Source organism: Pteropus medius, unplaced genomic scaffold, assembly GCF_902729225.1.
Source record: "Pteropus medius unplaced genomic scaffold, Ma_sr-lr_union100, whole genome shotgun sequence".
NCBI lineage: Eukaryota > Metazoa > Chordata > Mammalia > Chiroptera > Pteropodidae > Pteropus > Pteropus medius.
In genome coordinates, this window is record NW_024352787.1 from 6,955,995 (window position 1) to 6,978,348 (window position 22,354).

The 22,354-nt window shown below is 33.4% G+C and overlaps 1 protein-coding gene across 2 annotated transcripts in view; it reads left to right on the top strand.

Annotated features, from left to right (window-relative positions):
* SEMA3C (semaphorin 3C) overlaps positions 1-22,354 on the top strand; it is a 159,237-nt gene that overhangs the window by 66,260 nt on the left and 70,623 nt on the right. For both annotated transcript variants that reach the window (XM_039849325.1, XM_039849326.1), the window contains exons 3-5: positions 11,258-11,418; positions 12,527-12,589; positions 20,439-20,558. In XM_039849325.1, coding sequence (XP_039705259.1) covers positions 11,258-11,418; positions 12,527-12,589; positions 20,439-20,558 — 344 coding nt within the window. The remainder of the gene's footprint in view (positions 1-11,257; positions 11,419-12,526; positions 12,590-20,438; positions 20,559-22,354) is intronic.

Sequence of the window (22,354 nt, forward strand, 5' to 3'; positions counted from 1 at the left end):
CCTTTGTGCTTCTCTTGAAAAGAATCAAAGGGTTGCTCTATTGCTATGTGAAGGCACACTCCCAGTGACTCTTTAAATCTCCTCTCCAGCAGCTGAGCACTGCAGAGTCACTGACCTTGTATTCTAGACAGTGTCAGGAGAGAGAGATACAAGAAAAAAGGAAGAAAAGGGGGCTGCTGCATTGAATGACTGATGAATGTGTTTAAAGTGAAATGAGCATGTCTCCACTCTCCTCTACATTTCCCCAAACTTGTTTCTTTGTTTTGAAGCCAAATGCAATAACTAGGCTAAACAATGAGTCATGTTGAATTAAATAATGTTTAGATAAAATAGCTGTCTCCTTAGGAAAACATCATATTTCTTTGTTCATAAAGTCTGGTTCTTTAAATTTGAGATTTTATGGCGTATAGTTTATTATATTTTTCCTGCGTGCAAATGAAAATGGATTTAAGAATGTATCAAGCGAAAGCTGAGTTCAAGAATTTCAGTTAGTGGGGGAATCTGAGTCGTTAAATTCCAAATAGTCTGTCTTACTGAAAGTTGTGGGTGGTCTTCCATCATTCTGAAAGTATCTAGTAATCAAAAAATTTTGGCAATATATAGCTGTTTTCCAGTTAGTGATAATTGGTATTTCTTTCCTTGCCTATCTAGTTAAACATTTTGTTAGGTACAGTGCAGCCAGACTCCTGTCTTAGAATATACTTAAATCATCAAGACCTGCGGAGAAAGTTTGCACTACCTGATTGTTGATTGAAGAGTAATTATAATTCTTTAAACTGAGAGAACATTGAATTAGCCATCAATATTATCAGACTCAATTTTTAATTGAACATATTCTAAAGGAGAATGTTACCAAGTTGAATTTTTTCCAAGACTTTCTTCTATGTATTCCTATGTATTTCTATGCAGATAGCTTATAGTTTAGTTATATAAATAGTTTTATCCCACTTTAGTAACAATATTGTGTCATAAAATAATCTCACTCTTGAGAACTCTTCATTAGCAGAATTAACTTTCTAACAGACTTGTAAGTGATTATGTCTTACACTTTCTCAGATTTTTTTCATTGGCATTTCAAACAATTTTGGAAAAATTTAATTACTTTGGTTTGATACACAAGGAGTTTGCATCTTTTCATGTTGCCTGTGTGACATGCAGGAAGTTAACATTTTTGCATGTTGGTTGAGTCCTTGCTTCTGCTTAGAAAAGACATCCAAATCTTTTTTATCAACCCCAAAACTAATCATCCTTGACTTTTCCACATCGAGGTCTCTGCACAAGCTCTTTCCACTCCTTGGAAAATGCTTATCTTTTCATTAACTCATATTTATCCTTTGGGTCACAGCTTATATGACACTTCTCCATAGAAGCTTTTTCTGACCCCCAATGTAAAGCAGCTTCCCTTGATTTGAACACTTATTCTGTCTTTTACCATACTTCATTCATTTATTACTGTGATTATTAGTTTAATAGGTAGAGTGGCTCAACTAATATTTATTGGATAAGAAATAAGGTCAAGCACTACCTTCTATTTAAGATTTCCCTGTTATTCCCAGGAACACTTAATCTTTCTTCCTCAGTGCTTCCTTAATTCTTTGAGTCATCTTGTACTGGAATTGTTTGTGTACCTCCATTCTAGACTTCATTTTGAAGTGAGAGACCAAGTATTTTCACCTTTATACCTGGATCATATTCTATTTTTGAATGATTGAATAAATATATACCTCAAATAATATTTTAATTTTTTGTAGAGCCTGCTACATTATAGAAAATGTAAGCTTTATGTCATAGAGAACTATGGCGTGAGGAATCAGAGAATTTTTATGTTCTCTGGAGAAGAAATGGGACAAGAGACTTCACTCAGCACATAGAATCTTCTGCTGCTCTTCTTGGCTGTAACCAAGCATGCTGAGAAGTTCCCACTGAAAACATGGAAAACCAACAAATGATGCAAATTGTGTGATAGACAAGTGTTAAATGCTGCTGTAAGAATCTTTCCATACGATGGTTTAGTGTGCTCACTTTGGGGATCGGAGTGAGAGAGTGGGTCTATTGTTCTCCGTACTCTAGGATTTTGCTGGCATGTCAGCTCCTCACCCTTGCCCACTGCACACTGTTGGTCTGTGATATTATCTCCCTGTCTTTAAATTTCTATGTTTCACCATCCAAGTTCTTTTAGTATTAATATTTTAAATTATTTCCTCCTAGCTTTTTTTGTGAATATTTTTTTACAACTGCTTTCATAATGAATATAGTCTGTTTCTAAAACTTAACAGCCTGAGAAAATTGTTCATATCTTTAAATCTCTACATAATCAAATATAAGACAGCATACTATTATATTTAATAGAGATACACTAATGTATACCATTCTTCAGCTCCAATTGTTATTATATCCCCCTTCTTCTTTTTCTTCTTCTTTTTTTTTTTTTTTTTTGCCTTTCTGTTATTATTATTTCTGCTTTTGTTTTGCTAATCACCTTAGACCTACTATTCTCACCTTGGACCCACTGTTTTTGAACATCTTGCCCCAAAGCAGCTTTTCCAGAAGTGTCAAGAGCTCTAGAAAGGAGGCGTTAGATGAAGTGTTGCTTCCTCTACAAGTTTATCTCCCTTGTTTGTGTCTCAAGTGGACACTGAGACTGAGGACTTCCTGACAGTAAGAAAGCTCCCATGCTGTCCCCTACAGGTTAGCAGTGAGTTGAGATTTGGTTCTGCTTTCCAGAATTTACTTCCTTCTTGTTCGGAGTCTCTCAAGACATCTTAGCTGTTCCCTAATTGTATGATCTCCATAAAGAATCCAGCGACCACTCCCCATACAAGGAGCCAAAGATTGACATTTAAAGTCTTTAAAGTCTGCTTTCATGTCTCCCAAGTGAGTTTAGAGGAAGGGAAGTCAGAATTTATAATTTTCCAGTTTAATCAAACCACACAACACAAATAGAATATGTTTAGGTATGGGGAAAGAAAGCCTTGGTTTTTGAGTTAGCTTCATTTTTCCAGAAAAGATACAGTTATAATACTGTGGTCATTTTTTTAAGATAGGTTTTTAAACTGACCCTTTCTTCCTCTCAGATTTATAGTAACATGAAGGATTATATTAGCTTTACCGATATTCCGTAACAATAGATAGTTCTTACAAACTGTGAAAAAGTAATTATTTTCATGTACATTTTTATTGATGCAGGGAACATTAGAGATCATTCTGGTTAATAAATAATCTCATTCTTTTGTTTGGTAGATGTAAGACTTAAAGTAGGGGGAGGGAGAGGAGGAGAGAGTGACTGAGGGATTGCAGACCTGAGACCTATCCTCCAGAGGATGAAGGAAGTCTTTGTGAAGCAGTTCCATTTAAATTACATTGAAGCTACTGCTTGAGTTATGAATAGGAGTTAGAAAAAAGTAGGAAGAATCCTATCAGCAGGAGGAATAACGTGTACAAAGGCCTTGAGACAGAAAGGAAGAAGGCAAGTCTGAGGATGTGAAAAAATCAGAAGGGCAAGAATACAAAGAAAACAGGCAGATACAGGAATGACGATTGAGATTTTCCAGTGAGGTAATCTTGAACCAGATAATGGCAGGCCTTAAAGGCCATGTTAAGAACTTTGGATTTTGTTCTAAAAGTAATGGAAGGCCATTCAAGACAAGATGAGGGAGCTTAAAAATAGAGTGACCGTATAATTTAACATCCAAACCATAAATCTTTTGAGAGCAAAGGTGGCACTATTTGCTGGGAAAATGGCTGCAAACTGATCTGTTTGGGACAAATCGGGATGAGAATCATCCTTCTTAAAAGCTCCTGCATATAGGCTAATTGTTTTCTCTGATGCAACTCCTGAGAGACACGTTCTGTATTCACCGTTGCCCTTTCCTGGCCAGGCTCACTGAATAGAAATGTTTCCCTTATTCTTCCTTTCATTCATTTTGTTTCCTCTCAGCTAAATGATGCCCATTCATCAAAATACATAGAAAAGTGGAACTTTTTACCTTCTACATGAAGCTCTGTCTGGCTTTTCAATCTTACATCCATGTAGCCTTTCTCAGACTTGTGATGGTTTAGCGAAAGCAGCATCCCTGAGAATTTTGTCATTCTCAAGTTGTTGGAGTGTAGTCTCCCCATGCCCCACCTTGCTCCCCAAACTGACAAAGAGAGGCTGAGGCATTTTTTTACACTACACTTGATACTACACAGACTCATGTGCAAGGAAATAACATGATAGAAAAACAACATGTAAGTGTTGAAGTTGTCTGTCTGATTTGAAAAACAAGAGGATATCTGATTAAGTTCACAGATTAAGCAATCCACCTTGCTTTGAATTCTGGCTGTAGCCTCTTCTACTCATTACTATGTGACCTTGGTTTTGCTCATATTAACTGAATTTTAGTTTCATTATGTGTGGAAGAGGAATAATGTTAAGGCCTAACATAAAGGCTTTGAATGCAAATTAAATGAAATTTTATAAAGCACCTAGAACAATTATTCCTACTGGTAACCCACAATTGGTAGCTAATCTAGAACTACTATTTTTGAGCAAATGTGGTTTTAACAGTATGCCTTGTGGTCTCTCTTTGACTTAAAAAATAGGAGCTGTTGTTTCAGTCTCCTAAAGTTTTACCCTCTTGTCTTTATCTGCATTTTTGTCCTAAAGGGACAGGTGAAGTTCAATTTCCAACACTTTCAAAATAGTGAGCCTCAGGGGGAGGATGGGTCATTTAAGCCTACTCTACTTAAAATTCTCCAGAGATGAGACATTTGGGGGAAGAAATTATTCTGTGGATAGCAATATCTCTAAATAAAAGCTATCCTAAGGATTTATTTTGAAATTTGTAGATGCACATTCTGCCTGAGGGAGAGCTGAGATTTAAGTTGAGAACTTCACGGTGGGCTAGGCAAACAGAGTACAGTTATCGACACACAGTGATGGGTTTTTCAGCCAAAGACAGAGCACATATATCACCATCTTCCCATAAGATTATAATGGATTATAAGCAAAAAGTTTGCAATGTTGAAAGAAAAAGCTGGACTCAACTACAGTATTGAATTTTCTGCTACCTCGGAGTGTTTTAAAGACAAGGAAGCTCAACATGTTGTCTACCCACTTTGCTGGCAGCTGGGGCAATGAGTTGTCTAAGGAGGGAGAGGAGTAGGCTGGGGAGAAGAGAGCCTGGGAGCCAGCTCCTGCGTGCACAGACGCACATGCACACACACACTCATGTGCACAAACTCATTTTCCTGTTATTCTCATTTCAAGCTTTATCTCTCTAGGTCTCTTTTGATCTCTACTCTCTTTCTCCTCTCTCTCTCTCTCTCTCTCTCTCTCTCTCTCTCTCTCTCTCTCAATCTCTCTCTCTCTCTTTCTCTGTCCTTCTAACTGACATCTACTCTCCTTCCTAGGGCACATCCCTCTGTGGCTCTCCTCTTGCACCCACGGTGCTTGGACTTGGACTTGGACCACTTTTACTGTACCTTTTCTGTTTTGATTCACAAATACTATTGTGTCACATTTGCCTACAGTAACGTGCTATACAGATTTGTAACCTAGGAGCAACGGGCTATACCATGTAGCTAATATGTGAGGTAGGCTGTACCACCTAGGTTTGTGTAAGTGCACTCTATGAAGTTTGCGCAATGACAAAATCTCTTAAAGACTCATTTTTCAGAACATATCTCCATCATTAAGTGATGCATGGCTAACATGTCAGTTAAGATTTGGAATTGACATAAGGTCACGGTATCTTTATATGCCCTTTTATTTGGGCAAAGTGTCTAGCCTGCTGTGATAAGAGTTCAATAAATATGTATTTGAATGTATAAATTAATAGCACACCATCAACTTTAAATATAATTAATAAGTAACCCTTATATATGCTTCTAATAGAGAGACCTCTGGGAGTTGATTGTAATCTTTTGTCTATTTTTGAAATTTATAAAAGACCAAAGATAACAGTATTCTGAGTAAATGAGTTCCCCTTTTTAGAAGTTTAACAGATATATGTTATTCATAAAAGAAAACCCCAGACTCTCCACACTCCTCCAACAAAATCATATTTATGGGCATATGAATGAGTTCTTATTGACTTAAGTGTTAGTTTTTAATGTGGTTAGGGATAGAGTGTTATTTACAGACAGAATGTATTACTGCATATTAAACTATGTTGTAATTGCTACAACAATATATTGACTATATTCAGGTGGACCCAGAAGCTTATATTGCTAGAGTTTACATTCGGGGGGAATGTTTTGTTCTCCCAGCCTTGGTTAAATTCTCAAGACTCACAATAGTTTATATTACAAAGAAAGGTCCATGTCAATACATGAATTTCAGGTAAGCATATTGTGCTGCAAGGAATATTCTCAGGGAATATTGGCATGGAAAGCATTACAGTAAGATTTTATCATAGAACTTACAATAATGTAGATTTTAGGATAGTAGCATACAATATGTGTGTGTGTGTTTGTGTGTGTGTGTGTGTGTGTGTGTGTGTGTGTGTGTGTTTAATACTGTTTCCCAGGAGATTTTCCCAGAGACTTAGAGACCTCTACTGCCCTTTATGGGGTCATTGCATTCTCTAATACCACATACTCTTAGCCAAAGTTCCTTCTCATTCAGTTGAGTATGTCTTGAGAAACAACACAACTAGTTGTACCTCCAATGATGTAAAAAGGATGACATCATTAAAATTTAAAGGACTGTGGAACAGTGCCACTCTTTCACTTGTTTAGATGACAAAACAGTAATTGTGATTTCCTTCCCCTACTGTAGCCACATCATTAAATCAGTCATTTTCTCTAACTGTGGCCAAATAATTGAATCATTCATTGACTTAAGTTGGATCTACATTAAACCAAAATGATGGATTCTTTAGTCATTCTTTTTATAGATAAAAATCCTCAATGCTTTGAACTCATCTCTTTATTCTAAAAATAAAATGTTTGTTTGTTTTTTTTCCCCAAGCCCCAAGTTCAATTATGGCTAACTTAAAGCAATTTAAATAGCATTTTAACAAAATAGCCTCGTTTCTAGGCTTCTAACAAGATTCTAAAGTAAATCTTCCTTGGTTAACAGCTGTCAACTGTCAATGAGTTAAAGGTAATTAAATTTGAAGATAGCTTTATGGCTCAGAAAAATAGATAAAATCCTTGGACCAGAAAGGTCTTAAGTTAATGCAGTTAATACTCCCTTTGGTATTTGAATTAATGCAAGAAATTGATTCTTTTCTGATGAAACAGGTAAAGAAGAGAACTGCCATTGTTTGTTACATGTAAGTAAAATTCATTTGAGGCTATTTCCCCAGCTAAGATAACACTCTTGTTTTATTTTATTATAAATTAGGAGGAAGAGGAGGAAAGGGAAAAAAAAGAATGTTTTGAAAAAATACCCAAACTGAACAAACCATGATAGAAAGGGTGAGAACGTAGTTGTTAGGGATTGTGAACACTCCAAAGATCTATTAGTTAATCAGAGTTTCAACAACAGGAAATGAAAACCTCAATTCAAGTGCCTAAAAATTGCAAGGATTTTTTAAAAAGTATTATGTAACAGAAGCAGTTCAGTTACTATAGAGCAGTTCTTGGGTTAGTTCAGACATTAACTGATTTCTTAAAGAACTCAGCTTTTTTCTCTTAATTTCTGCTTGCCATTCTCAGCTAGCAATTTTCTTGTAGCTGCAACTGCTACAAGTATATATGTTCACATACCAATGTCCAAAGGCAAAAAAAGAAATTACCTCTTTTTTGTGCCAGTTTTTAAGACTCAAGAAACCTCTTCCAATATTCTTGAAGAAAGCTTCTTTTTAAATCTCTTTGACCAAAACTAGTCACATTAAAACCACTCACTAGCTAGGAGGATGGGACCGCTATGGTTAGCATAGACCAGCTCCGCCAACAAGGGAGAAAAGGAAAAAACCCGTTAATGTCTCCAGCTGTAAGGAGGACACATTGAGCCTCTATTGTGTGCTGGTGGTAGAATATCCTTTGAGTTGTGTATTAGTGTAACCAATTTATACATGAGGAAATCAAAACTGGGAAAAGTGATGAAGCTCTCTTAAAATTACACACTTAGTAAGTAGTGAAGCTAGGATTTCAACTCAGAATGTATGAGTCTAATTCTGTAATCTCTCCATGATATCACACTGTTGCCTATAAACCATGACACGCTTTCAGTTTCAATTCCAAAGCTCCTGTTTTTGGATCTAATAATCAATTCATCTCTGTGCTTTGCTTTTCACTTCAGATTTGCTCATCCTCAGAAATATCTACTTAATCTCAGAGTTTCACATAATTCATGAGAATAATTGAAAATCTCTACCTGCAGATTTGATATTTCTAATGGCAAATTGATTATTTAATTTTATATGTTCGTGGGACATGTCGGCCTTGATTTGAATTTAATCTACCAACACTCAATAATAACAGCTATCCCCCAAAAGTACTAAAGGCATGTTCATTTCTCCTATTCTTAGTTTACAATTTGGGGAGGGAGTAGCATTTATATCTTCCTTTTACCTCAAGACCAACTCCATACAAAATCATTCCAAATCTTTATTTTAAGTGTTCCTCACATCAACAATTTCTTTTCATTTCTAGCATATCAGGTCTTTATCAACATCATATCTAGAACAACATATCTTAGTTTTCTAGTCTCAAAATTATTATACCCACTCAAAAAAAATCCTTAAAAACGATTTTAGTATTTTATTCTCCTACTCGAATAATTTGAGTAGAATATTCTATATGTGAAAAGGTTAAATATTAAATTCTTAATACATATAAATTGAGAAATTTAGTCCTCCATATTTTCTCCCCATGTAAAGAATTGTTCTTATTTTGCTGGCTGAAGCTTGATGTCTTGTCCCAAGTCATAATAATAGGTAACCCATGTAACCTATGTCACTATTGGACAGGTACTCTTTTCAGCACTTGATATGTATCAACAATTAAACTTCACAACACCCCTTCTAAGTAAGTGCTGTTATTATCCTGACTTTACAGATGAAGACACTGGAGTACAGAGGGATAAAGGCACTTGCCAAGTACCTATAGAATTGAAATGGCAGAGCCGGGATTCAGATTCCAGTGATTGGTCCCCAGAGGCCTTGTACTCAGTCACATTTATATCTTTGGTATATATATTTTACTGGAGAGTTATTTATTGAAGATCTAGTATGTACCATAAACTATACCTTACTCTCGATGTTTTACAGAAAAATTCTATAACCATGAATCTGCTCCATAGGATGAAAAAAGAAGCTTGACAAAACATCCTAGATTTTAGGCAAAATCAAGGCAGCCTGTGTCTTCACCAACCTTGAGTGACTGTGGATTCTGTGTTCTCTCTTATGTTCTGAGCTCTTGTATTTTTTCCCCTAACCTCTTGTCTAGCAGGTGCCGACATTTTTTTCTGATGACATCCTGCCATGTTTTCTTGCTCTTCTCCTGAAGGAAGCTGTTTCCATTTCTAGGCCAGTGGCACTGCCTCTGCCAACTACATCGCTTCTCCGTGATGCCTAGTGAGGCTTGCTAACTAGCTTAGCACGCTGCCCAGTGCTCAGGTTCTCAAATACTCTATTTCCAAAGATCTGGCCTCTAGTGTCATGTGTAAATGACCTTTCAATGTCTTATGTTCTTGTATCTTCTCTTGATCAGCTTCTCAAGAGTCTTCTGAAATATTTTTTGTAACTTCTTCATGATTTTTTTCACATAAAAAGTCTTGTACTTTACTGTCATGTGGAAAGAATATCAGAACCTATATTTTAAGATTATATGTTAGTAATTTTAGGGATCTGGCTCCTTGAATTTAAAAAAAGAAAATAGGAAAATATATATTTTATCTAATTCCATATGTCCTTATAGCATGATTAAAATGTGATAATACTAACAATAGTAATTATTAGAATTTGTTGAATACTTTCTCTGCCACTCATTTCAAATATTTATAGGTATTAAATCAATTAATTTCCATGAGAACTCTTGGTAGAAATTACTGTTATTATTACTTTTTACAAATGAGGAAATTAAGGCACAGAGAGGCTAAGTAACTTGTTCAATGTCACAGGAAGTTAGACATCACAAGATGGCTTCATAATTGCAATAATATTCCCATGGCATTTTCAGGTTATTGGCTAAATATAAAACAACTTGAAGGATATTATGGCAGACATTCAGAACTGGTGTGGCCAGAGAACATGTTAAATGTGTGACTTCTCTAACTTCACATATAAGACCCAATGCTCACAGAATATAATTAATGGCTTTCTATAAGAATTCTTATAATTTCCACTTTTGCTTTAAGTAAAATCAAAGCCTGATCAGAATTTCTAGAAATGTATTTGTGAGTCATTAAATGAAAATTTAGAAACAGTAATCCTTGAAAGCAGACTCTTTTGTAGAGTTTAATCAGCGGAACAATGAAAACCTGAACCATTTGAATGGAAAAGTCTTAAATTGTTCAAAAGAGCATTTTGACTAGAAAGAATACTGAATCTGCTATAATTGTTATAGCAGACATTTGTATTGTCATGGTACATTTATTTTCTTTAAAGTTCAGCTATACAAGCATCCGCTTAATGTAAAAGAAGTTAAATGAACATGAGTCACTGATCACTGAGATATTGAAATCCAAAAATTCAGAACATCTGAAAATTTGTATTTTTTCTTTTGATATATACATAAGCATACGTCATTTAAACAACATTGTGTTCTCAATGAGGTATAATGGTAAAAATAGTAATTTATTAAAAAATATATTAAACTGATTAGAATTATGTTGAAGAAGTAAGGTAAATGTTCATAGTAGGAAATACAATACTAAAATTATGTATTGAGTCCAATAATAAAACACTAAGAGTAGCTTGGAAGATATTTACACTGTCATTGTTGATTTGTTGGGGGTTTTTTGTTGTTCACTTTGCTCACTTACTATATTTTTTGGTTGATCTGTTTTAACTAATTTTGAACTGACAGCAATTAAGGGATAAAACTGAGGTGAGATTCTTGCAAAATGTGAATAATTTTGTAATCAAATAGTATCACTATATACTTTAACATTGAAATTTTTAATTTATATTTGACTTCAACATAGAAGCAATAACTAAAAATATCCACTGACACAACTCTATTTTAAAATTAATTTATTATTGTAGAAGGAAAATGTATCTTTACTTTTTTGGTAAATATGTCTGTAAAGTAATTTTCATTAAAATAATAGAAACATAGAATAAAGATACTTTGTTTTCATTTGTGCTCTTCATTATTTTAGAGCTTCGAGAAACCAAGACCTCTGAATACTTCAGCCTATCCCACCATCCTTTAGACTACAGGATATTATTAATGGATGAAGACCAGGACCGGATATATGTGGGCAGCAAAGATCACATTCTTTCCTTGAATATCAACAATATAAGTCAAGAACCTTTGAGTGTAAGTTTATTACTTTTATGAGAGCAATGTTGACCTCCCTAGGTGCTTTTTTCTTTAAAAATTTCAAATACAATGAAAAACTTATGTATTTCATTAGAACAATAGAAAATCCAGACCCATGTTAATAATAGGAAGTTAGTACTTATTTCATGTGCTGAAAATATAATCAATTCAATTCTCCCTTTCTTGTTTCACAGTTTTTAATAATCTAAAACCTGAAACTATATGAGAAAATACTCCCTGTGTATACATATATAGAAAGGGATAAAGAGAAGCATGGAGAATAGCATGAAAAAATGGTCAGATTAAAGGAAGAACTGCCTTGTCATCTGTATGTATTCCAAGAAGCCCTTGCAAGGAACACGATTATTAAACGTAAAATTGTTTGAACAAATGTGGCGTATATTTATCATTCTGTTTCACAACAAGGATATAAATTGAGCTTCATTGGAGTAAAGAAATAAAAGTAGATTAATTATAAATTTATTATAGCAAAGAGATTTTTGAACTTATTACTTTAACAATAAGCAATGGGCAATTAAAAAAAAATCACCACCACCAGACCTGATCCAAGCTATAATGACTCAGAATGACAGTATAGTATTTCAGAGAGGGAATCTTTTGGATTTTATCCAAGTTATTTTAACAGTTGGCATACATAGAGGCCCATTTTAAGTAAATCTACCAGCTTGGTTGTGTGGTTTACCAAAAATAATATTAAAATGAGATAGCAAAGTAAATGTAAATTCGTTGTGATATAAGCAGTTGGGAAAAGTGTACTATAAATCAAAAAGAAGGAAATATACATTATATCATGCACTTTATGTTAATAATGACCTTATGTTAATATACCATTAGTGAATAGGCATATATTATTGAAAGGCTTTTGTTAAAAGAAAAATTGGTGGAAAGAAGAAAAACATAATTTTTAGAATAAAATAATAAAATCTTTATTAATTTAAGTTCATAAGAGGAAAGACGAAAGAATTTTGAAATATAAACATAGAAATATCTTAAAGAAATTTGTTAGCATAAAGTAAATGAAGAGCGTTGAACTGTCACATATACAAGTGAGATTTATACAATCATTATTTTCCTTTCTGAGCAGGTTTTCTGGCCAGCATCTACAATCAAAGTCGAAGAGTGCAAAATGGCTGGCAAAGATCCCACAGTAAGTGCTTAAAAAAAAAAAAAAAAAAAACTCAAAACTTAAATATTTGGTCTTCGAATCCATGTACCTTGAGTATAGCCAAGAGTAAGACAACAGGTGTTGGTGTTTTAAATCCTCTGCTGGACACATGGTAAAAAATGTAAATGCAAAGAGATTGGAACTCTTAAACACTGTAATTTAGGAATTCCTGACAGGGTAAAAATTTCCTGCCTTGCTTTCATTATTGCACCCTGACACTTTTTATGATGGATTTCAGTAATAACCCTTGTTCCAAGTGGATCCAACCTATGGAATTCTCAGCAGGCTGTTGAAATAATGATAATGCAAGTATCTGGATCAACTCCCAGATACCATATGGGCTTTTCCAAAGAAAGATTCTCAGCGAAAGGGTTGTGGTTAGCTGGCACATTCCAGAGGATAAATCACCTGTGATGACTAGTATCTTTGTTAATTAAAAATAATCATAGAAACAAAAGTTGAGGCAGATATAAATATCCATAAATTTTCAGTGTGCAATACTTCTACAAATTGTGTTCCTTTAGGTAGAATTCGTTATAGAATAATAAATCTATATTGATTTCTGCAAACCACTCGCTGAAACTGACAGATTATTCTTCAATATTATAAGAATACATGGAGCAGATCTTTAATGTGCTCAAGTCATTTAACGTTTATAATGAACTCTATATGTCATTTCACCTTCTTATCTCAAATCATAAAAAATAATATAATGGATCCAAGTCTCAAAATCACCCTCTGTTATAAAAATAATTTAATAAAGAATTTTATTACTCATTCTTTCTTTCAGTCATTCATTTAACAAATATTGAATGAGCATCTATTAATGCATCTGGCATAGTGTTAATTGCTAGAGACATAGCTTTGTGCCAAAATAGACATCTTTGGCTCTCATTAACTTTATTATCTGGTTGGAGAAGTCAACATTAATCAAATAAGCATGGGAATGCATGCTAATGTGGGTATGAGATTGAAATATGGTGATTAGGTAGTAAAACTAGTAAATGTACACATACACACTCACACATACACACACACACACACAATTAGGTAGAGTTATAACAAATAACAGCCTGGATTTGGGTTCAAAATGGTGATTACATACTTTATAAGTGTACAGGTAAGAAATGCTGATTTCGGGAGAGAAGCCTGTGCACTGAGCCTCTGTAGTGAGTATTTCAGAAATTCATCAGGTCGATTCAAACAAAGAAAAGACTAATCTTTGTGGAAGGAGAAAGTGTAGAAATGAAATTTTTATTTTTGATGACTCTTAACAGTCCCAGATACAAGGTTCTGAAAAGATGAGGCTCAAAGCTGGGGCCACAGAAGACTCTGGACTGCAGAATCTCCAGATATCACTGGAGGGTATTCTTGGCAAGGGGGCTTACCAGAGGTGACTCAGCTCTGGGTCTAATATGTTCAGTTTCATAATTCACTTTATAAGAGAAATTAAAAATAGGCAGAAGAAGCTTGCAGGAGGAGCATATTCACTACCCACAAGATCTTCTAGATCACAATTTAGAGGGAAAATTCCAGAAAAATGGAAGAAAGATTAAAAAGAATACATTACAATTGCTTTCTAGGGAACCAATAGTAGAATGAAGTATAATGTGGAATGTTTTTTTTTTTTTGTCCTCCAAAGCTGTTGTTTCAATAATTGTGCATAAATTAAGCTATTTTCTTTCATTCTCTAATATAGAGATTATTCCACTAATGTGTATCTCATCATGATTTGCTTTTTGCCACAATAATATCCTGTGGCTATAATTACTGGATTTAATTGTTTTTTGTTCAAAAAAGATTTTCATTTCCCATTCATACAAACTACCACAGGCAGAATATGTAGGATTTGGACACCTTCACACATTCTTGTTCCAAAAATTGCTGTTGATTTTCTAAAGAATCTTAGCCAAGTCATTTGATTTCTTTCTCCCTTTGGCAAAATAAAAATGTTCTGCCATTTGCTTTCTTATAATTAAAAGTCATTAGATGAAATCTTTGATACATGCTTATGTTTTCTTGTAGTTTGTCATGCTGTAATATCATTCATAGATATCTTTAAATTCTACTATGCAGTCAATTAGTATACACAGCATATGTAACTGGTGGAGGGTTCTATTCTAGTATAGGCAACATTGTTGAGTCCTGGGAGATAATATTCAAACTAACTTTTTCAAACACATGTTCTGTCCATGCAAGAGTAGAGAATGCTTGACAAATCCATCTCATTTTATACAGATGAGATACAGAGAAATGTCCTTTAATCAGGCCATAGGAAAAACGCCAGTGGTAGAAAAATGAGGCTAAAAAAATAGGCCTTTAAAAGTTCTACAGAACAATATATTTTTATTATACTTTTCAATAAAAGGAAATGTTAAAGAATCTCTTGAATTTGTTGGAATACATATCATTTAATCACTTCATGTTTCATTATTAAAAATGTTGGAAATAAATATTTTAATTGGCACGAATCAGTTGGTTATTGCAAAGAAACCAGAGATGAATAAGATGGAGTCTCTACTTTCAGAAATCTTAGCAATATACCAAAGATGATGAGACATATATGCAGTAATTATCAAATAACAATAGCCAACATTTACTAGAATGGGCCAGGCACTGTTCTAAGTGCCTTGTTTTAATCCTCAAAACAATACTACAAAATGGATGTTAATATAGTAAATGCTAAGGATACACATACAAGACAGAAAAAGCACAATGGTAGCTAGGATATTTAGAAAAGGCTTGATAGACATGGTAGCAACTATGATGTCTTATGTTAGCCTTTCTCCTCATTTCAATGGTGCTGATACCTTTCCCTCTTCAGCCTTTGGTGTATGCTACATGTAATTCTCTTGTTTAATTATCTCCCCATCTTTTTAGCCTGGGAATCACCTATGCATCCTTTCAAGAGACCAGAGTAGAGAAGGAGTAATTAGGGAGATCATTTTAGAAACTAAATATCTAACCAACATACTGTATACTTGAAATTAATTGAAAAAAAGGAAGGAAGGAAGGAGGGAGGGAGGGAGGGAGAGAGGAAAAAATAATGCAGGTGTCACTTCTCTGGAGTCTTGCCTCCCCCACCTAGGACGGGCTTAGTTGCCCCTCGCTCTGTGTTTGCACCTGAAACACTCTAGCACGTATTTCATTACATTTTTAACTGTAACTCTCCCCTCATTATTGGAAATACCTTGTACTATGTATCGGTATCTCCAGGATCCAGATCTTTTCTAGCTACTTCATAAAATTAAAATAAGATCTGAAAAAATGGAGATGGAAGCAAACAAGCACAGGAAGCTGCTCCAAGTGATTGTCAGAGGTTGGTGGATCCATACCATGGAAGTTGAGTTGATAAATGCCCTTAGATTAATAATTTTGTAGTAAATTTACTATGCACATATTTTAGAAGTACATTTTGGTTAAATTAAAAATGTGTGCTTTTAAGTATTATATTAATCATCAACTAAGCCAAACAAACTAGTGACAACTAAAATCCATGCTGCTGTAACAACTGAAAGAAAAAATAAAACCCAGAATCAAGCATCTCTTATTCCTTAAGATATTTTACTTACGTCAAAATTTAAAGTTACGAAATAACAATTATTAGAAAATAATTCAATATAATTTAAAATTTGACCCCAGGTAATAATATATCATAATACTCTAATAGTCTAATGTTTATAAAGAAAGTAAATGATCGTGGTAGGGATATGACTAATTTTCTACGTCGTCTAAAGAGAATGTAACCTATCTCCAATTTCCCTTTCTGCCCTTATGTATTCACATTCCTACATGCTCTGTTTATTTCTAAATGTTAATATTTTCATATTCTAAATAAATTGAGGTAAAACAATAGCACATGCTGTTAAACATATCCACTGTGATAGGGAATAATGATTTTGCTAAGTAAATACTATAAGAGTTCATCAAAAAATTAAACAGGATTATATATGTTTACGCATATATGCATAAGAAGCACACAATGTCAGACTTGATTTATTAATTGTAGAATATCAGTTTCTCTATTTCCGTAACCAGAGGATCCTAAACTATTGGAAAATATATTTTCTTTAGTAATACACTTACCAAAATACCTTGATTCATTCCCCAGGGCAGAAAAATGTGGGTTGGTAAGAAAAAAATAAGTGGTATTTTTTCCCATTGCATAGTATGGACCATGAAGAGTCAATATTTAAAGCCCTGGTCATCTGTGCTCCAGGATATATTTTTAAAACACCTATTTTAAAATTATATAATTAATATATTCTTAACACAGAAATCTTTGAGGCTTAGAAAGCATGTAAAAAGCAACAGAAAAACAATCTCTTATTAGCTCTTTGACCCTGAAGACTTAACCTCTCTGTGTTTTAGTCTCTGTATGTGTATAATGGGCATACTTATAATACTTACCTTACTCAGTTAAGAGCATTAATGAGTTAACATTTGCAGAGAGCTTAGAACAGTACATAGCACACAGTAAATGCTGTATTGGAGTTAAGTAAGTAAATAAAATAAATTACACCATCCCAAACATAGTAACTTAAACATTGGGGTATGTTCTTCCAGCGTTTTATTTTTTATTATATGACATATATGTATATGAATAAAATAGTGTTATATTCTACGTAATGTTAGTGGCCTGTTTTATTTTTATTTAACATTATATCAGCAAATAATTTTGAAATAGAGTTAAACAATAAAAAGAAAACATCCATGGTATTGAATTTCACTAAAGTCTCGTTCCCCAAACCTTCCACGGATGTCTACTATGGTCACGACCTGCACTCAGCTCTGTGCAGGACGGATGCCTTGTTCACTTCAGAGGTTTGTACTGACCATTGGAACCCAAAATGCAATGAAATAATCCAAGATCTAACCTTGTGTGTATGTATTATGTGCCAGACACTATTCCAAATGCTTTTTTGTTACTCAAATTTTGTTACTCAAAACAAATATTATCATCACCATTTACAGATTAAAAAAATATATTGAAGCACAGAGGCTAAAAAATTGTCTCAAGTTCAAACAGCTAGTAAAAGATAAAGTCGGAATTTGAACGCTGGTAATCTGGCCCATCTGGAGACTATAGTGTGCTGACAGACCAACTCTACAAGCCTCTGTGGTTTCATCAGATAATAATCCTCTGTCCCCTCTAGGCACTGTTCCCCAAATAAATCCTGCATTGTCATGCCCCCATTTTTCTGTTCATGCTCTTTTTTCTGTTGAGATGTTCTTTCCTTATGCTTTTACCTGTCAAAATCTCTAACTTATCCTTCAAGTTCCGGCTCCGATGAAACCCCTTTAAAACCTTTACACCCAGTTCAGCATTACTCATTCTCTCTCCTTTCCTTCTATGGCATATTTTGAAAAGTATAGCCCTGTTATAGCATCTACCATAGCCTGATGTGTTATGGCCTCCTTTCTCTAAAAGCAGGAATTGAATCTCTTCATTCCAGTGTTGCTAGTATTATTTCCAGTGCTTGCATAGACCAAGTTCATAAATATTTGCTGAATGGAATTGACAGAATTGCAATGGTTTAGGTCAGAAATAATGTGGACAGAAACTAAGGAAGTATGATGGAAATAGAAAGGACCTAGAACATAATTTTCAATAATTAACTCACCTGATTTGTTTTTCCTTTTGCGTTTTTCTCTGTGGAGAAGTTCAAAGAGGTACAATGAGCATCATCAGATAACATGGGACTCTGTCTCATGGTTAATAAACCCCTTCCTATAGTAAAGATGGGTGGTGGAGGGTAGCCATGATTCAAGGCCCAGCTCAGTTACTTATTGAACCTAGAGCATTTCGTTTAACCTCTTTGAAACTCAATATCTTCATCACTAAAATGGGACTAATACTTTAGGTGGAACATTGCTGTGAGGATTAAAAACAATTAACATCAAAGGATTAAGAGCTCTATAAACAGTAATAACAGTCATATAAACTCTCCTCTAACAACTATTGATTTCTAACACAATGACAAATTATAAAGTGGTTAAAAGTGCAAGATGTGTTAGACATATCTGTGTTTAAAAATCCGCTTTACCCTTTTCTAGGTATATGCTCTCAGGCAAGTTATCTAAAAATGTTCTAGGCTTTGTTTTTATAAAAGGGGTTGAATTGTTGTCAAGAAAATTGAATGAATGTAAAGTGCTTAAGTGATATATAATATGCTCAATAAATATGAGATATAAAGGTAAAAAATTAAACCTCTTGGGAAATAAAAGAGATTAAATAAAAATTATTTCAATATCTAGCACATAATAAATTCTCAACAAATATTAGCCTTAATAAGCATATATATTATATATAGATATAAACATATACTTGAAATAAGTATAATCTGTATTTGAAATATAATAGTATTAGTGACTTTTTCTGTTTTTCAAGTATCAGTAATTCATGATGGTACAAATTGAATTCATGTCTTATGGAAAAATATTATATACAGAATCCCAGAATGACTAAACTTGAATGTGAAAAAAATAAACACAAGTCTCATTACTCACAGATACCCTTAACATAGACATATTATGTACACACCACACTTCATCTATGTTTTTTTTACAGAGAAATACAATGTCATCTGCAGTTATGTAGTCAATTCCCAGGAACCTCTATAAACAGGTGTCAAGACACTATGTGTTTAACAAAAATCCTTAATGTCTTAAAATAAAAATAAAGTGTATAGTCTGGTCTGTAAGGTTTAATTTTGTTAACGGCTGAGCTAAGGATTGACTATTTGATAATAAAAACCCATAATAGAAATGCATGTATAAAATTACTACATAGGAAAATAAGCATATTACTGTCAATAATAATGAATATAAAAGAAAATAATGGGAAAATATAAAATAATATTGACTTTAAATGAAACTTCTATGTAAGCACCTACAGTCTCTGACTACCCCTGGGAAAACCAGTTACCTTTTGATGTATTTATTTTTACTTAAAAAAAATTGTCTTTGATTTGTAACATTATGTTTAGTAATGCTGTCTGAGAGAAAAATGACTTTGTGAAGGGAACAACATTCATTCTCAGGCTTGATTAATTTGTAGTCAACAAATGAGAGTGAGTCTAGCAAACATAGATCACTCAATGATTATTTCAGTAACAGAGATCTGCGTTTGATCCTGACAATGTCTATGTACTTCTGCAGGATCATAGTCAACTTATAATTATAATAATAATTTTGCATTTCATTGAGCACATAAATGACAATTTTCAGTGGTTGGACTGGGAGCAGGTGAGAAAAGAGATTTTGGAGCAGGTGAGAAAAGAGATTTTGGAGAAACGGTATTTTAGGAGATCAAGGGCAGAGAGGTAATGATTCCATCATTTTTCAAAGGAAGCAACAATGCTGGCATTTTGTTCAAGACTTGTTTTATTCACCAATTGTAAAGACTAATTGTGTTTTTCATTATGTATTAATGACAATACGGGCCTTTTATAAGCACAATTTTATTCAAAACATGTTTATGTAAAGTATTTATGTGTGTGTGCATGTGTATAATGTTTTTAGGAAAAACTATGATATACTTTACAATTTCTAAACTTTCTCAGGTAAATATTAAGTCTATAAAGTTTCAGAATATAAAAACTTACACAATATATAGAAATAAAATATGAGAGAGACTTTATTTTACTCATAATCTATGTTGGACTACTTTCTTCCTAAAATAAAGCAACAGTATAAACCATGTTGTTCTATTACATCTTAACAATGAAAAAGAATATAAAGAAAAATGTATAGCAAAGTTTCACAACAGTACTTAGAAATAACAATAAAGTCATTGGGTTACCAACCGCTTGTTTACCTATTCTTTCAGCATGGCTGTGGGAACTTCGTCCGTGTAATTCAGGCTTTCAACCGCACTCATTTGTATGTTTGTGGGAGTGGTGCTTTCAGCCCAGTCTGTACTTATTTGAACAGAGGGAGGAGATCAGAGGTAAGTGGAAATATCAATAGTCATAAAAAGTTTCAAGTGCTTTAAACACACACAAAAAAACAAAATATATTACATTTTGTTTCTGTCTGCCAAATTTCTTAAAATATAACTTTTTGCCTTTAATAAATTATATATATATAATTTGGAAAACCTGCAAAAGATAAAGAAAAATGGTGTGATTTCATAATTACTTAGAATGTAAGATACTGATAATACTTGCTCCAAATTATAGAAATATAGTATAAACTCACTTTTCTCAAATCTATTTCAAATAACTCCTTATTTATCATTCATATTTTGCAAACTTTTATGAGCTACACACCTGTAAAAGATGTGTAAAGCAGGATGCCAAGTGCCTTTGCTAAAAATAATTTTATGTAATTAATAAATCATATTTTCATTTTAGATAAACATTGGTCCACGCTAAGGTATTCTAGCCTTATTCTTACATTGGTTTAAATGATTAGAGTTCTGAGACAAAAGCATCTGCTCAAACTAAGTATACAGCTAATGCATAGTCAAACATACAGTTGGCTCAACTGTGATATTTAAGACTGTGTTTATCCCCATTCACAATTATTGACTGAGGAAACTATTCATCTGAGCGAAAGAGTTTTTCCTCATTCTTTTTGTCAAACACATTGTTCAACTAAAAGAACATAAGTATTTTAAAAACTGAATTCTTTCAAATTATCTTGCTTTGGTTTCATTGTGCAACTTTAATCTAGGAAGTCCAGTACTTAAATAATGTCTTAATTCAATTTTACAAATTAGAATTGTAGCCACTGATGTACCCTATTAAGTTTATTTTCCTTTAACAAGAGTTAATCTATTGTAGTACTAATATAATTAAACAATGATTCTCTCTATATTCCTTTACAATTAAAGTTTTTCAGACATGTAATTTATACATATTTTTCTTGGTGAATAAAAAGTCATTTAAAATAATAGTAATTATAATTTGACCCCATATTGAGGCATTTCCAAGTGGTTCAAGATGATATGAAATATAAAAAATTTTAAAGAAATGTAAAGCTATGCTTCTTGGAAGAGTACAGTTGGCTGCATTGAGCTTGTCATTAGAACCACATGCCTATGATCAATTGATTAAATAAACTACTGCCCCAGACGTCTGCAATCTGTCAGACACTCTACTGAAGACTGTGCAGTCACTGTACCGGCCAACAATAGCATAGCAGTTTTCAGAGTACGGATTTCAAATGAAATCATTTTCCCATGTACAAATTGCCCACTATGCACTTCAAGGCTTAATTGGAAAGTCTGTCCAAAAAAATAATCTCCTTTGGAGAGCGAGCATGGAATAAATTTTAATCACTTTACTAAATATGAACTACTTTATTCTCACTTCAAAAGATATGTTTCAAAGGGGAAGCATTTCTATTAATCTCTTTAAATAATATGTGAACATTTTAAAAGCTAATTTAAGAATAAAAAGAATAATAAATTTTAAACTTTATATGCTGTGCTCGCTAGTCAAGTTAAAGAGTTTTATCATAACATATTTATATACATATCTGTAGTAAATATAGAATGCAGTTTTATCATCAAACATCTAATGTATTTTTTTTCTTTAGTTTAGGAAAAAAGGTCCCCTAGCATCAAATGACCACATGATGCAGAAAGTTGTAGTTTGAAAGAATTCTTATTCTTACTCATCGCTAACAATGTGTTTTGTAATGACGAGATAGTACTTACTGCTAACACCCTATGTTAGTACTAATATATGTCATTTTTCATGTATTTGAAACAAGTTTGAAAGTGAATCACGTTAGGGT